Here is a 13,409-nt window from a genome sequence, read left to right on the forward strand (position 1 = left end):
TGAACATTTTGACGTCTTTATTACTTCATCTGGTCATGATTCCGGTACACAGATCTCTTAAGTAATAAACTGAAATCAAACTCACATAATTCCCAACAGACCTCAGTTTCCCAGAAAAACACGCTCACACACACACACATCCTCCTCACATTGTTAGGCATAAATGGTGTAAAAGTGACCCCGTGTGGCCCGGCCGTGTTTGACAGACGCCACGCCATCGTGTGGACAAAAGCGTCATTCAGTAACGTTTCCCACAAGCTCCTCTGCTGAAACTATAAAGGGGGTTTTTCCTCCCGGTACACACAGCAGCTTTTGTTTTCCTGTCTGCAGGCTTTAGCACACATTTCTCACGTTCACATTTGTTACTGATTCACAGAGCTGTCAACGTTGTTTGAGAAAACAAACGGCTGCTGAATGCAGCAAAAGCCTAAAGTAAAACGCAGCCGGAGGCTCACACCCATCACCGGACAAAGGAGAGGAGAGACACAACCTGGACTGAAGCAGCTGGTCCAGGGATGGGTGTGAACCCGCTGGGGCTGAAGCAACACTTCCTTCACTGGCAGTGGCTAAACAGACTTAAATGTAGATGGGGAGGGGGGGGACCAGAAGAACAAATAATGAAGCCAGCTGCACAGTTTATTGTCCAATGACTTTGCTGACAAAAGAGTCCAGTTCATCGTCATCTTTGATCCCAACAAAATGATCGACGACGTCGCCTCCTCGCATGGCGATGACGGTTGGAACAGCGGAAACCTGCAGACACATCATCACATCACAGCTTTCCCTCCTGCAATTCCTTATTTAGACAAGACAGACAAGAAAGTTCAATCTCACTCCATATTCGATGGCCAAGTCTGTGTGCTCGTCGATGTCGACTTTCGCCATGGCAACGCGGCCTTTCTGTTTGGCAACGGCCTTTTCCAACCTGGGTCCAAGGATTTTACAGGGGCCACACCACCTGAAACCACACCAGCAGTCAGTGCACTCGGCCCCGCAGACACGGCGCCCGCACACGCTTGACGGAGTTCCCCCTGGGGCATTTTACACATTCACAGGCCCGCTGTAGTTCAGGCTGGACTTCACAAATAAAATAAAACGAAATCCATCTTTAATTTAGAAAATACTACATAGATTCATCAAACCCACACCATGTTGGTAAAGCTAAAATCTTCAAATGCATCATTTCTTTAAAGACTCACTCCAAAGAAAATGTTCTTGTGGCATTTTTCTGATGATGGAGGACATGCATAAAGAAAATACAGCTTAAATTTGCATTTCTGAGTTGTTGCTTTTTTTATTCAAATCGTAGTCAAAACATGTTTGAAAAAGTTTGTATCCGTGTTATGGAGAGAATGCTGGCTGGGCCACAGTCTCACTGCTCCATTCCGATGCATGTGATCCATGTTTGTCTTTGTTTTCCTCGTCTGAGCTGGAATCTGGATCCAAACTGTACGGCTGGATCGCTCCAACATTGCTCACCTCTATGTTGAGTCAGTAATGTTACGTTGGGGGTTTACGGGGCTGTAAGCCAGCGGGAGAGAGTGTAAACAAAGAGCTCTCAGAGAAAGAGGGGACAGGCTTACTCTGCGCCAACATTTCTGATGAACTCCTGCCGCTCTGTGAAAATGATATCCTAGGAAACGACACAGGTTTATTCATTTTGGCCAAAATAAAATGGCATAATCATAATTAAAAGATCACTGGGAGGCTTTGAAAATACATCAAAAGATGATCGGAGTGGGACTTTGATGAAAGTTCCACTTTTGGGAATCAAAATCCAATCACTTTGGACGTTTTGGTAGATGTTTGCTTAATCAACAGGAAAAAAAATAAATAAGCTCAAACTGTGGTTTTTACAGCAACAGACACGTTAGTTGGTTACAACTCTGTTAAAGGGCCTATATTATGCATTATAATGGTCATTCCTCACAAAAACAACAACCCCAAAGCGATATTTTGCTTCAGTCACACATTTCTGAGTATTCGTCTAAAAACCTGAACTCTGAGCACAAGCCCCTCCCACAAAAACGAGCGGGTTCTCACATTCATACGTATGAAAGTGATAATAGTCTAAAATCATTTTTTGGATTCAAAGCTCCTTAATTTAAATGTGATTTGATCCTGAAACAGATAATCTACAAGTCTGCCAATATTCCATCTTTGATCACAGCTTGTTTTAGTATTTTAGCCGTATTTCAAAGAAAAATCAGCTCAAGTTCCTCTGACCGCATTCAAGTGGACTGAACCGTCACATGACGTATGAGAGGAAAACGCAAAAGTAGGGCGGCAAAAATACCCCGCTTTAGCCCTGGGGAGGGAGGCTTTTAAAGCTGAAATGTGTGTGTTGTATAATTGCTGTGGGAGCTTTGCCCGATAGTAAATTTAGAGCGGCCCATTGTGACACATCAACATGTCAGCTTAGTGAAGAGCCTGTGGGTTGGATCCTGATGAAGCCAACATCTTAAACAAAGCAACAGATATGAAGACAAGTCTCCATTTATTTTCTTTTTTTGTGATGCCCGACCGGGGGGCGAGTAATTTAGGAGGTCAGCAGCAGCTATCCTTAAGTACTCACTGAGCGTGGAAGTCCACCAACACGGGCAATTGGCTGTTGACGACCCTTTCTGTGAAATCCTCGGTGTCCTGGACATTGAAGGAGACGTCCCTGCGAGAGATCTGATGGAGGGTGCGGGGAAGAGTGCGTGACGGGGAGAGGAGGGACACCCGGCTTGGCGGGGATTGCAGAGAGGTTGAGAAGGAGGATGTGGAAATGGCGGCGGCGGACGACGGGAGGCGGCGGATATCTTGGACAGACAACGTCCAGACCCTACGTACCAGGAGCCTGTGAGCCATCTGTGCGACACACAAAAAACACGGACAATAATAAAGACAATTCACTGTCAAGTTCAGGTTATTTCAGGCAAACGGAGGAACAGACCGGGGCTCCCATGCAGAGCAGGCATGTTTTGGAACTGTGCAAGCACAAGTATGACTTTGAACTGTTTATTCCCTGTAGCAGATGTTCGACTGGAGGACTAAAAGCTGATGCAAACAGTGGTAAATGTGCTGTGTGTATGGATGTTCACAAAAAAATAAATAAATAAAAGGAGCAGAAAGGAAAAGAACTTTTAGACGATTAAAAACATTTGAATACATATATAAACCTATATAAAAGAATATATAATGACACTTTATGCTTTCCTTTTGTTTCATCATCATAACAGAGAGATACGCTTTTAATGTGAAGTTCTTTTCTAATCAAATGAAAACTGCATTAATAGAACTTTGAATTGTCCAGGTCGTAAATCAGATTTCTTTGTGGTTTTAACATCTTAGCTTCAAAATTAGGCCGACATGGTAAAGCTAATCCTTGAAGAGCTGTGGATTTTTTTTAAATTATTGGCCCAACTAAGGTGTTACTCACGTTCCATTCTCCCAGTACAAACAAAAAAGCAATTAAAACACGTCGTTTTGTTCAGCTTTATAATTTAATATCATTTTATTTTTGTGTATGTACTTTGAACAATTGATGTACAGCTAATGTTTTTTATTATTTACTGTATGACATCTATGTTTTTAATTTAAAAAAAGTAATACAAAACAGAGATAAAAAAAAACAAAAAGTTGAACTGTTTTAATAAAGTTACATGAAATTCATTTGTACTTACGGGGAAAAAAAAAGAATTGAAATTTGAATTTCTGAACATGTGTACAACTACAAGGGCTGCCATCAGTCTTATTAGGAACTATTTCAATCATAAAAAATGCTTGATTTATTGGTAGAAAATAATTAGCTCTTTTCATTTACGTTTTTCTTTACAGATTATTTTCAAAAATGCTTCCGAGATCCTGCCTTTAACTAGGAGTATTGTATGAAGACCCAAAATATTTTGTGACTTCAATCAATGGAATGTTTAGGAAGTACATGTGTAATTACCCACAAGTCAGTTCGATTTTCAGGATTTTTCCTGTCTCGTGCGATTTTAGCGCGCTCAAACATTTAAAATCAGGACAAATCCAGTACAACGTCGCTAATCTCTTTTCACAACTTTTATCGTGAAGGTTTTCTCACGCTCCCCCTTCCTCCTGCTCTCTGCCTCCATAATCTTCGTTACGTATGACTTTGCCCTCTACGTCCTCCTCCCCTGAGCTCGCGCGCTGCTGTGTCTCCTATCTGTCGCGAGCCGGTCTCTAAACGTGGAGCTTGGCTTCGTCTTGGAAGTGTCGCACGCAGTTTTAAAGCATCTCCGCACATTTTCTTGTTCTTACCTTTTCGTGCTGTAGTTCGCGTGAACTTGGCCTCCCCGACCAATGAAGTGCTTCCGTTTTTTTTCTCTCAGATAAACATTTCAGCTTTTCAAGTGGCGCCCCCGCCTGGTCATTGTGAAAACTTCAAACATTTTTTATTTTATTTTAGGGCTGTGGTGCAACAACGTTAGCTCAGTCCATTAATTGATCTTTACAGCGTCCAAACATTCACTCAAAATCTCTAAACAACACCGTTTAAAATTAGGGAAGTATAAAGTCTTTTACAGAATTCCAAACAGGAACATTTTTGTTTACCCAATATTCATAAAACAACATGAATCATGCACAAATTCAAAGCTAGAAGCAAAACGTGGTGTGTGGCTTTAAAAAATACCCATAAGATATTACTCCTTGGATATTTAATTTTGCCCCATTTGTTATTAAAAAATCATAATACAGCAAAACATTCTCTCAAACTGATGACAGTAAAGTTATGCTTCTCATTCTCTGTAACAGAGGCCCCAAAAAATCTCTACAAGTGTAAGTAGAGGTAAATATTTAAGTTAGTTTAACCAGAAACGACCCTTCTGTTTGGATATATCATAAGATGGGGTTTGTAAACTGCCAGGAAATTATAGTGAAAGGTCTGTTTCCTTCTTCAGCAAGAATAAGTCCATCCATCCATCCATCCATCCATCCATCCATCCATCCATCCATCCATCCATCCATCCATCCATCCATCCATCCATCCATCCATCCATCCATCCTCCTCCGTTTACCTGGGTCAGTCTAAGCAAACCTTCTTTTCTACTTTTGGATTTCTGCCGAAGGAACCTGGAGGTGCTCTCAGGCCAGCTGAGACACATAGTCCCAACATAATTTATGTGACCCAAACTTAAAATACCCCAAGATACTTGAACTCCTCCCATTGGGGCAGGAGCTCTCCACCCACCCAGAGAGCCCCCCCCCCCCCCCCTTTTTCTAGAGAGAATATTGACTGTATGGAGCAGGGGTGGGCAAACTTTTCGACTCGTGGCCCACAAAGGGTGCTAAAATTTGCGACAAGGTCCGAACCACGCATTTTGGAGTTTTCATTTCAAAACCTCGGCTTTTGTTCCATTTTATTGCCAATTGCACCAATAGGTCTATGTCCATCTGGAAATAATGCAAACTTAGAAATGCAGCGGTCGTGTGGCTAAAAAAATTATTGTCCAACTCGGAATATGCACATGAACATCGAAAACAACAAATCTTCCAACACCACATGAATGGTGAATATCTTTCTGCACCCACACAAAGGTCAATTAGTTTTTCCTGTACACCATTGGTAGACACCAATTACCAATTCCCTGTAATTACCAATACATGGGAAATAAAACATTGATAACTATCAATATAATTTATTCCAGCGCCATATTAAATAGCTTGACAGGCCGTACATGGCTGTACTTTGCCCACCCCGGGTATAATTTCAATATACAGTCAATGAGTGAGAACCATGGTCTCGATTTTGAAGGGTCTAATTCAGCAAAACGCTGAGATGAAATCTCGGGGTCTGTAAACTGGACCCCTGACAAAGGCAGGGCATCCTTGCTGGACTCCAACATGCACCGGAAACAAGATTGACTCAATGCCAGCTGGGAACCAAACTCCTGCTCTGGTTGTACAGAGACGGCCATTAGTAGAAGGTCCAGGACCGTATATTCCTGCAGTGTCTCCCATAGAACACCATGAGGAACAACTCATGAACCCTGAACCATTAATCAAAGCTGATTTGCTGTTCCACAACCGGGCTGAATACTCCCCTGTTCCTCCTGAATCAGAGGTTTAACTCGACCAATTTCTCCTCTCCTTTTCCTGGAGAAAACTTTCCCAGGGACTCTGGAAAGAGGGATCCTTCTGTAGTTCAAACACAATCTTCAGTACCCGTTTTTGCAAAGAGTGACCCTCCACCCCAGTCTGTCATGCCAAAGGCACCATCGTCGACCACCACGTAATGTCTGAAAGGTGTGTCCCCTCAGACAGCCACACAGCTTCCAGAGACTACAGGTACTCAGAGCGGACCTTACCCACCCCCGTAAGGATTTTGATTTTTTGATTTTGTTCAATCCCCTAATTCTGTGCTCAAAGGTCATGGTAGGGCTGTTCATGTGGTAAGTGTGCGTTCCGTGGATGCACCCTGACTGATAGATTTCAGGAAATTAGACAATCAGAGTGTAGTCATCAGGTGGACATCCTGTCAGGTGGACACTCTATCGCAAGGCACACAATATTTTACACACACCCACAGAGGCACACTTTAGAGGAACTAGTTAACCTTTGCTGCATGCTTTTGGTCTCCAAGAGGAATTTAGAGAACAAAACAAAGTTGGATTTCAGAGACCCTCTTCCACTCTCGGACCTTCACCCTTGTCTCGTAAAATTGGACTGCCTGGGGATTTGGCCAGTTTGTCTCCTTACCGACGACTCTCCTTTCAGATTTACAAATCCAGAGCTGTTCTTCCTGCAAACGCACACCCAACAAAAACAGCAGATGCATTCGCTGTTGAAGCTCACGCTCATACAGAGACGCCAGGAGTGGACAGCGATGAGTGGATTTTAGTGAACCCTGAAAGAGACTTTGATCCACATCAGAAGGCTGGTGCACATGCATGCTCTTTGCCCTTGTAATCCCCCCAGACTCTCATGAAACAGGAGGACTCAGAGGTGCTTTCTCCTCTCAGTGCATCTGCAGGGAAACACAAAGGAAGGCGGAGAAGACTGCAAACTCTACTATTGACGTCAGAGGATGCTGTCATCCAAGACAAGCAACAGACTCAGAAAGGGAAGAGGAGCCACAGGGTGGGCTGTGCAGTCAAGCAGCAGTACGCAGCAATGCTAAGTCTGGGCGTTGATGACAACCAGAAACAGCCACTTCACTGAAATCCAGGCAGATTGGCAGGTCACCAGAGAAACAGGAGGCCTCATTTCCTACCTCCCATCAATCAAGGGGACTCCCTCTGGCACGCGCTCCTTCTGAGTCCTGAGACCTCCCCCCTCCTTCGTCCCGTTCATTTTCAGATGGTTCTGTGAGGGCGGTACCTGTGACAACCATACCTGTGCAGCGAAGAGTTATGGATAGAAAATTGATAGAAGATTAATCTTAACTACTCCATTTGGCTATTTTTCTAACCCTCATAGCCCTTTCTCCAGCAGAGGGCGCTGCACAGCATAGGTAAGGACTGAGGGTGTTTTTCAGGTTGTGGCAGTTGAGGTCGAACAGTGGCCTGCTCTGTCCCTGGACCAGAACACACGGGTCTCAGTCCTTCTCATGGCTCCAGGCACATATTTACTCTTGAGCGCAAACGTCCAAACTGTTTCTGAAAGAGCGCTCCTCCCCTTCAGCTTTTTTTCTTTTTTTCATTTGCGTCCTCTCTTTCCCCCAGCAAGTCTTCTCTCTGCCAAATAAACATTGCACCGGAAATTGCAGGGATTTCTGGGATTTTTGAGGGCTCCTGCTGGAAAGGAAGAGAGGGCGAGAACAAGGAGTCTCTCTGTCACACCTTGGAGGTGAGGGGAGGCATACGAGCAAGAAGGGTGGTGGTGATGGTTGGGGGGGGGGGGGGGGGGGGCACCGTCGCCAGGATGCATCTCCACGATGTACTAGTATGGCTGACCCAGTTTCCGCTGACCCCCATCAGTCCTGGATCGCACAGGATGGTGGATGTCCTTCGAAGAAAGAGGAACTAAGTCTTTGGTTTCATCGCTAATCTGCTTTGCATTTGCTAAGGTGTTTTGGAGCACTCCCACGTTTTTATGTTTGTTTTATCCCTGCTCACGAAGCCACCGTCTTTCCATGATAACAACAGTCTGGTGGCAAAGCACGGGGCCTGTTCTGTCTGTGCGACCCCATCCCCACTAATGATCTGTTACACATTAAAGACCCACACCAATCATCTTTTGATCTGTTCAAAAGCGTTCCCAATGGTCTTTTAACTATGGTGATGACATTTTTAGCCAAAATCAAGAAACCTGTGTTGTTTTGGGTGGGACCGGGATCGCACCCTCATTTCCCATGATCCCTTTGTTAATACTCTCCAGCTAACTTACAGCACCTCACAACCCCAACCAAACACTACTGGTGCAGCAAAGTCTGAGCTATTCAAGTTTGAGCCAGATGCCAGATCAGATGAGGAAAACAAAGGCGTACATGGGTCTGGTCGTTTACAAGCGCATGCATCAGAGAGGAGCGATTACAGCCTCTTACAGCAGCATTTTTTCATCTGCTACTTATTCACAAAATTTAAATAAAGAAATACTCAGAAATGCAATGCTACAATGGGGCAAAATGCTACAAGAACATGTTAAAGACACCAAAAACACAATTTTCATTGGAGTGGGTCTTTAAATCTGCTCACCGTTAGGTTGTAATTACTCATGCTGTCCCTTCAGTATGCCGCCACTTGATTACAGACAGTTTGGGAAAACCCTGCAGTCCCATAGTGGATGGGAAAAATCAGATTCATACCAATGAGGGTTTTGCACTCTGGTGTTTTCATTTTTCATGGAAAGCTGGAGGACATGCATGTCTGCAAACCCAGCGACGGCGTGTTTACGAGCTGAGCGACCACACATCCTGATGAGAATGCGCCTAGGAGGCTGGGAAACGCAGCAAATGTTGTTTTTGGAGGAAAAGCCGCACGTGTTGGGGATCAGACACCTGACAACGGAAATGAGGCAGCATGCGTGCAACCTCCCGTTCCAGCTCTCCTTTTCCCAAACTTCTTCTACCAGTCTGTGTTTCAGTGTTTGGGAAGTCAACAGTAGAGTTCCTGTTCTTGGTTTAAAAATAACTTTGGGACTTAAATTCCTCATCCCCCCATTCCCCCCTCTCTGTCCACCACCCTTTTCTATTTGGTGCTTTTCTAACCCATCTACTTCTTCCTCTTTCTTTTTGTTTTTCAACAGTCTGTGCCCTCAGTCTCCACACGTATTTCAGGTTCAACAAGAAAAGTTCTGGTTCAAATTCGGTTCATGTTTTGCTCAAACCTTGAATGAGTTGTCTTCGTCGTCTTCACCTTCCTGCTTTAGTCTAAAAACATTTGAGCGTAAGTCTTTTAAACTCTCACCTGATGACAGCTACAGCTTCTTCCAGTGACCCTAAACACCAAAATATAAAAGTTTATCAGAATCCACCTTTAAAAATCACAAAACACATCACAAGAAAAATAAAATAAATACATTTATGAATAAAACAACAGCAACAAACCAAAGTCTCGGTAAGAAATCCTGTTTGAGCTAAAGGAATGGTAGAAAGCGCGTCAACTGCAGTTTTTAGCCCCCATCAGCATGTTTACAGGTGTTTTTATGAAAACTAATACCTAAATATAAAGCTTAAATAATTGTCTCTTGTACAGACTTGGTCTTTGTCTTTCTTTACATGAATACATCTATTATGTTACCAATTTATCTCAGACAGGTTCAAACCAGTAGGAGAAGAAAATCGGACCTAACACAGGACCCTGATGGACGCCCAATGTCTGCATATGAGAACTGGACTGATGAAGTGTGACGTCACCCATTGAAAATGGTTTACTTCCAGCTCCAGCCAAATGAAATAAATTCAATAGCCATGTTCTTCGCTATACAGACGCTGCCATGTTGGAACCAGATGACGTCAGTAAGCAGTGATTGGTTGGAGTCGGTTTGAGTCGACTTTTCCGTGGCTACCACTCTGGAATGAGCTTGCTGGAAGTCCACAATCCTACCACTTGAAAACAGGCTACACAAAACCTGTCAATCAAGCGTTTTGAACGTTCGACGTGAGGCCGCATGAATTGAGGCACCTGATTGGTCAGTTGAGTAACGTAAAAAACGTAAATAAAATATATGAAAAAAAAAAGTTTAGCAAGAAGAAGTTATTAAAGGTATCAGTGCATGAAGGACTGTGCTGACAAATAGAATCACAGAGCAACAGCTGCTTATTTCTCTACAGACATCTAAGGGATTTTGGCTTCTTGGAGCCAGCAGATACTTCCTGTTTAGAACACCAGGAGGGAGGGGTCACTCAGACTAGTTCTCAGTCAATGTGGTCACCAGACAACAGACTTTCAGCCCCAGAAGAAACATCCTGCAAGTATGGAAAACAAATGTCAAAAATAATATTCACCTTCAACAGAACTATTTATTATGTTCAGTTGTCAATGTCTAACTTTGGTTAAAAAATGAAATGAAAAATGTTGACATGACTTTTTTTTATCAGTTAGGCAATCCACACCTAATTTTGTTCAAGAATTTTCGGAATAATTTGCTAAACCTGTGTTTTTTGAGTTTTAAAGTGTGATCGTCTTTTGATCTATTATAAAAGTGCTCCCAGTAGCCATTTAATGATAATTATTTCCTGGAAAACTTTAGTTTTCTTGGAAAGAGTTCCTGCAGAGCGACAGAAGTTTATTAGAAATTTACCTCTGAGTTGTGGGTGGTACTGTTGGCGGGTAACTATGTTTTTATTTCCCACTAGCTTACAGCCCCTCACACAGACGTGCTTCTAGGTCACAAAAAATCCCCTTTTCCAAGGGCAATTTTTTTGTCTTCACAACTATTTAAAAGAATAAATACTCTTAAACTTCTTTTTTTTAAATATATGTATATGTCCTCCATCATGAGAAAAATACCACAAGGACATTAAGAACACCAAAAACACAATTTTAGTAAAAGTGAATCTTAAAATACATCATTTATTTTTCTCAGTTCAACTAAAAAAGTCTTACAGCATTAATCAAGTGAAATTTGTTTCATTCTCACAATTTTGTGTCTTTGTAGTGACAGCTTGTCCTTGCTGAGTGAACTATTATCCTCAGTTAAAAACTGCTTGCCTTAAACAGTAAGGTAGACCTTTATTTCACAAATCTAAAGTCAAATCTTTCTGAGGCGCGAGGATTTCCTCAAGCGGCATAAATCTTTTCTCTCTACAGATGTAAGCCTGTCCCAGCGGCGTTTGTTTGAGACGGATTCTGGATCAGCTTCACCTTTAAGCCGCCATGATTGTACAGTGTTATTATCCTGGTGGTCGCTCTTGTTTTTGTGTCGCTGTGAGGAGCCGCAGTGTAGCAACAGGTGTGACAGGAGCTGCACAAACAGTCCACGCCTGCCTTCCTCCCCGCTCTCAGCACAAACACGCTTTTTCTCACAGATACACAGAGAATCAACAACCAGCATCAACTCCTCTTGACACTGGCATGTTTCCAGCACAATTTAGCTCGTTAAAGTTTTATTTAGATACATTTTCTCTTAACGTCTGCCTGTTTTGCCATTTGCTTATTCTTGCTCACCATGGTTTGCCATTTACCACCCTTTTGAGCCTCCAAACCATTTTAGCAGAAGTTGGTTTTGCAGTGAACTCTTGGTGTTGCCTTCATAGGTATTTATTGTCAGATGGAATAAAAAGGTCAGAGCACAGGGCAGCTTCCCGGCACAGTCATTTGTGTCACCAGCAGCTAATGAAAAGCTCCTCTTTGGCGCGTGTGTTTGACAGCTCGGCTGGACAAACCTTTTTTGATGATTTGATGGAAGTTATGTTCTTCAGCAAACAAAAAAACTGAGGATTTCTGGCCCTGTTGGCGCGCACGCCTCATGTTGGGTTTTTTTTACTCGCCACTGTTACATCACTTCCATACATCTGACAGAGAAAGATGGATTGTGGGGCAATAGGATGTGGTTTGGTGAATGCATAATATATGGTTCTGTGCAGGCCCTGCTGTGTGGGACGTTCTGTGGAAACCTGCCATGTAGAGTGAGGTGCTGCCAGTGGGCTTGCACAGGAGGGTGTTTGCGGTTTATCTAATCCCTTTTGAAATAATATTCAGTTTGATGCTGTTTCATCTCGTCATATTCCAAAAAAGATTTCATTTTATTTACCCTCTAATTGAAATTGTGTTCTTAACATGTTCTTGGGAAACTTTTTCTGATGAGGAAAGACACATACTGTGTGAAGTGATAAAACTTAAAATTGCATTTCTGCATATTTCTTTACTATCGGACAAAGCAGACGAGAAAACGCCGATTGAAAAAGATTGTATTTGTGACATGGAAAACTCGCTGGGCGAGTCACAAGATCCCTGCTCCACTCAATTCTGATGCATTCACTTGCATTGATAGAGATACACGTATGTCTTGGTTTTCCACGTCTCAGCTGGTATCTGGCTCAAATCTGCACGGCTGTTTAACTCCAATATTGCTCGCCATTTTTATTGCATCAGTGATAGGCAGGGGCGTGGGGGGTTGTAAGTTAGCAGGAGAGTGCCAGGTCCGAGCTCTCAGCCCTGGTTCCAAATGCTCAGCCCTGGTCCCAATTTGTCATTAACCAGTCTGTTGTGTGTTGTTTTTGATCAATCCAGTCTGCTCTACACAACAGAGTATCTTCAAAACAAGAAGCTTCTTAAAAAATGTCAAACTTTGGCTACGAATTTGCAAAGCGGGTAGAATTTTTTAAAAGAAATCTGAATTGATTGATCAACAAGACTCCTTGAAACAATTTTAGTCGAGCATTGTTCTTTTATTTAAAACGGGGAATGAAAAAATGAGTAAATAAAATATTTGTTTGTTGCATTCTGTGAAGTATCACTTATTTTTTTTAAAGCCACACTTGTGAAGCATCAATGACTGTACAGTAAACACTAAACATAACCAGTTTTGAAAGGTTAGCTTTCCGCTCAGCATATTAAAATGGCCATCATCACTTGTTGGAACAGCGACTGTTGATTTAGGGTAAGCAAGCAAAGGCAATCAGCGTAAAGCTAAAAGAGGCTGTTTGTTTTTGCAGCTTTGAAGCTCAACCAAAGGAGGGAAAGAGAACTCTGGAGGCTGCTGCTGAATTCTTGTCAGTATAAATCTATGATATTTATTTTTTTATGACTTCCTTGGTTTAGGAAGTAGTACTTTTAGATCAAATAAGATGTCTCATACGACAACATAAACTCACAGGGCTTAATGACTGTAGAAAAGTTCTATTTACGTTTTTACCACTTGCTACAGCTGTATTAGCTTTGCTAAATGAACATATCTTTTTATGCATTATTGTCATTCTGAATTAAAAATAATCGTTTGGCTGCAGAATTTTTTAATTATTCCTATGGTTTTGCAGTGAATGTTAAAAAGTATTAGATTGTATTAGGTGGATAATA

At 42.4% G+C, this 13,409-nt stretch overlaps 1 protein-coding gene across 3 annotated transcripts; it reads right to left on the bottom strand.

The window, feature by feature from the left end:
- Positions 1-4,383, bottom strand: txn2 (thioredoxin 2). 3 transcript variants are annotated; one of them, XM_004071834.4, is made up of 4 exons: positions 4,270-4,383; positions 2,576-2,853; positions 835-958; positions 1-753 (listed from the first exon to the last, which is right to left on the bottom strand). In XM_004071834.4, exons 2-4 carry the CDS (start codon positions 2,851-2,853, stop codon positions 637-639), a joined length of 519 nt encoding a protein of 172 aa, XP_004071882.1. In that variant the 5' UTR covers positions 4,270-4,383; the 3' UTR covers positions 1-636. The 3 variants fall into 3 exon arrangements, with proteins under 3 accessions (XP_004071882.1, XP_011476881.1, XP_078806952.1); XM_011478579.4 differs by lacking the exon at positions 4,270-4,383 and adding an exon at positions 3,938-4,212; XM_078950826.1 differs by lacking the exon at positions 4,270-4,383 and adding an exon at positions 3,942-4,168.
- Positions 4,384-13,409: the final 9,026 nt, after the last annotated feature.

Source organism: Oryzias latipes, chromosome 8 (genome assembly GCF_053564925.1).
Source record: "Oryzias latipes strain Hd-rR chromosome 8, Olatipes_Hd-rR_3.1".
NCBI lineage: Eukaryota > Metazoa > Chordata > Actinopteri > Beloniformes > Adrianichthyidae > Oryzias > Oryzias latipes.

Excerpts from the sequence above, each read along its gene's own strand:
- txn2 (XM_011478579.4), bottom strand. The coding sequence starts at position 4,000 with ATGTTTGAGCGCGCTAAAATCGCACGAGACAGGAAAAATCCTGAAAAT. Across the intron at positions 959-2,575 it reads TTGGTGGACTTCCACGCTCA|GTGGTGTGGCCCCTGTAAAA; the intron begins GTGAGTACTTAA and ends GTGTGGTTTCAG. Across the intron at positions 754-834 it reads ACTTGGCCATCGAATATGGA|GTTTCCGCTGTTCCAACCGT; the intron begins GTGAGATTGAAC and ends ATGTGTCTGCAG.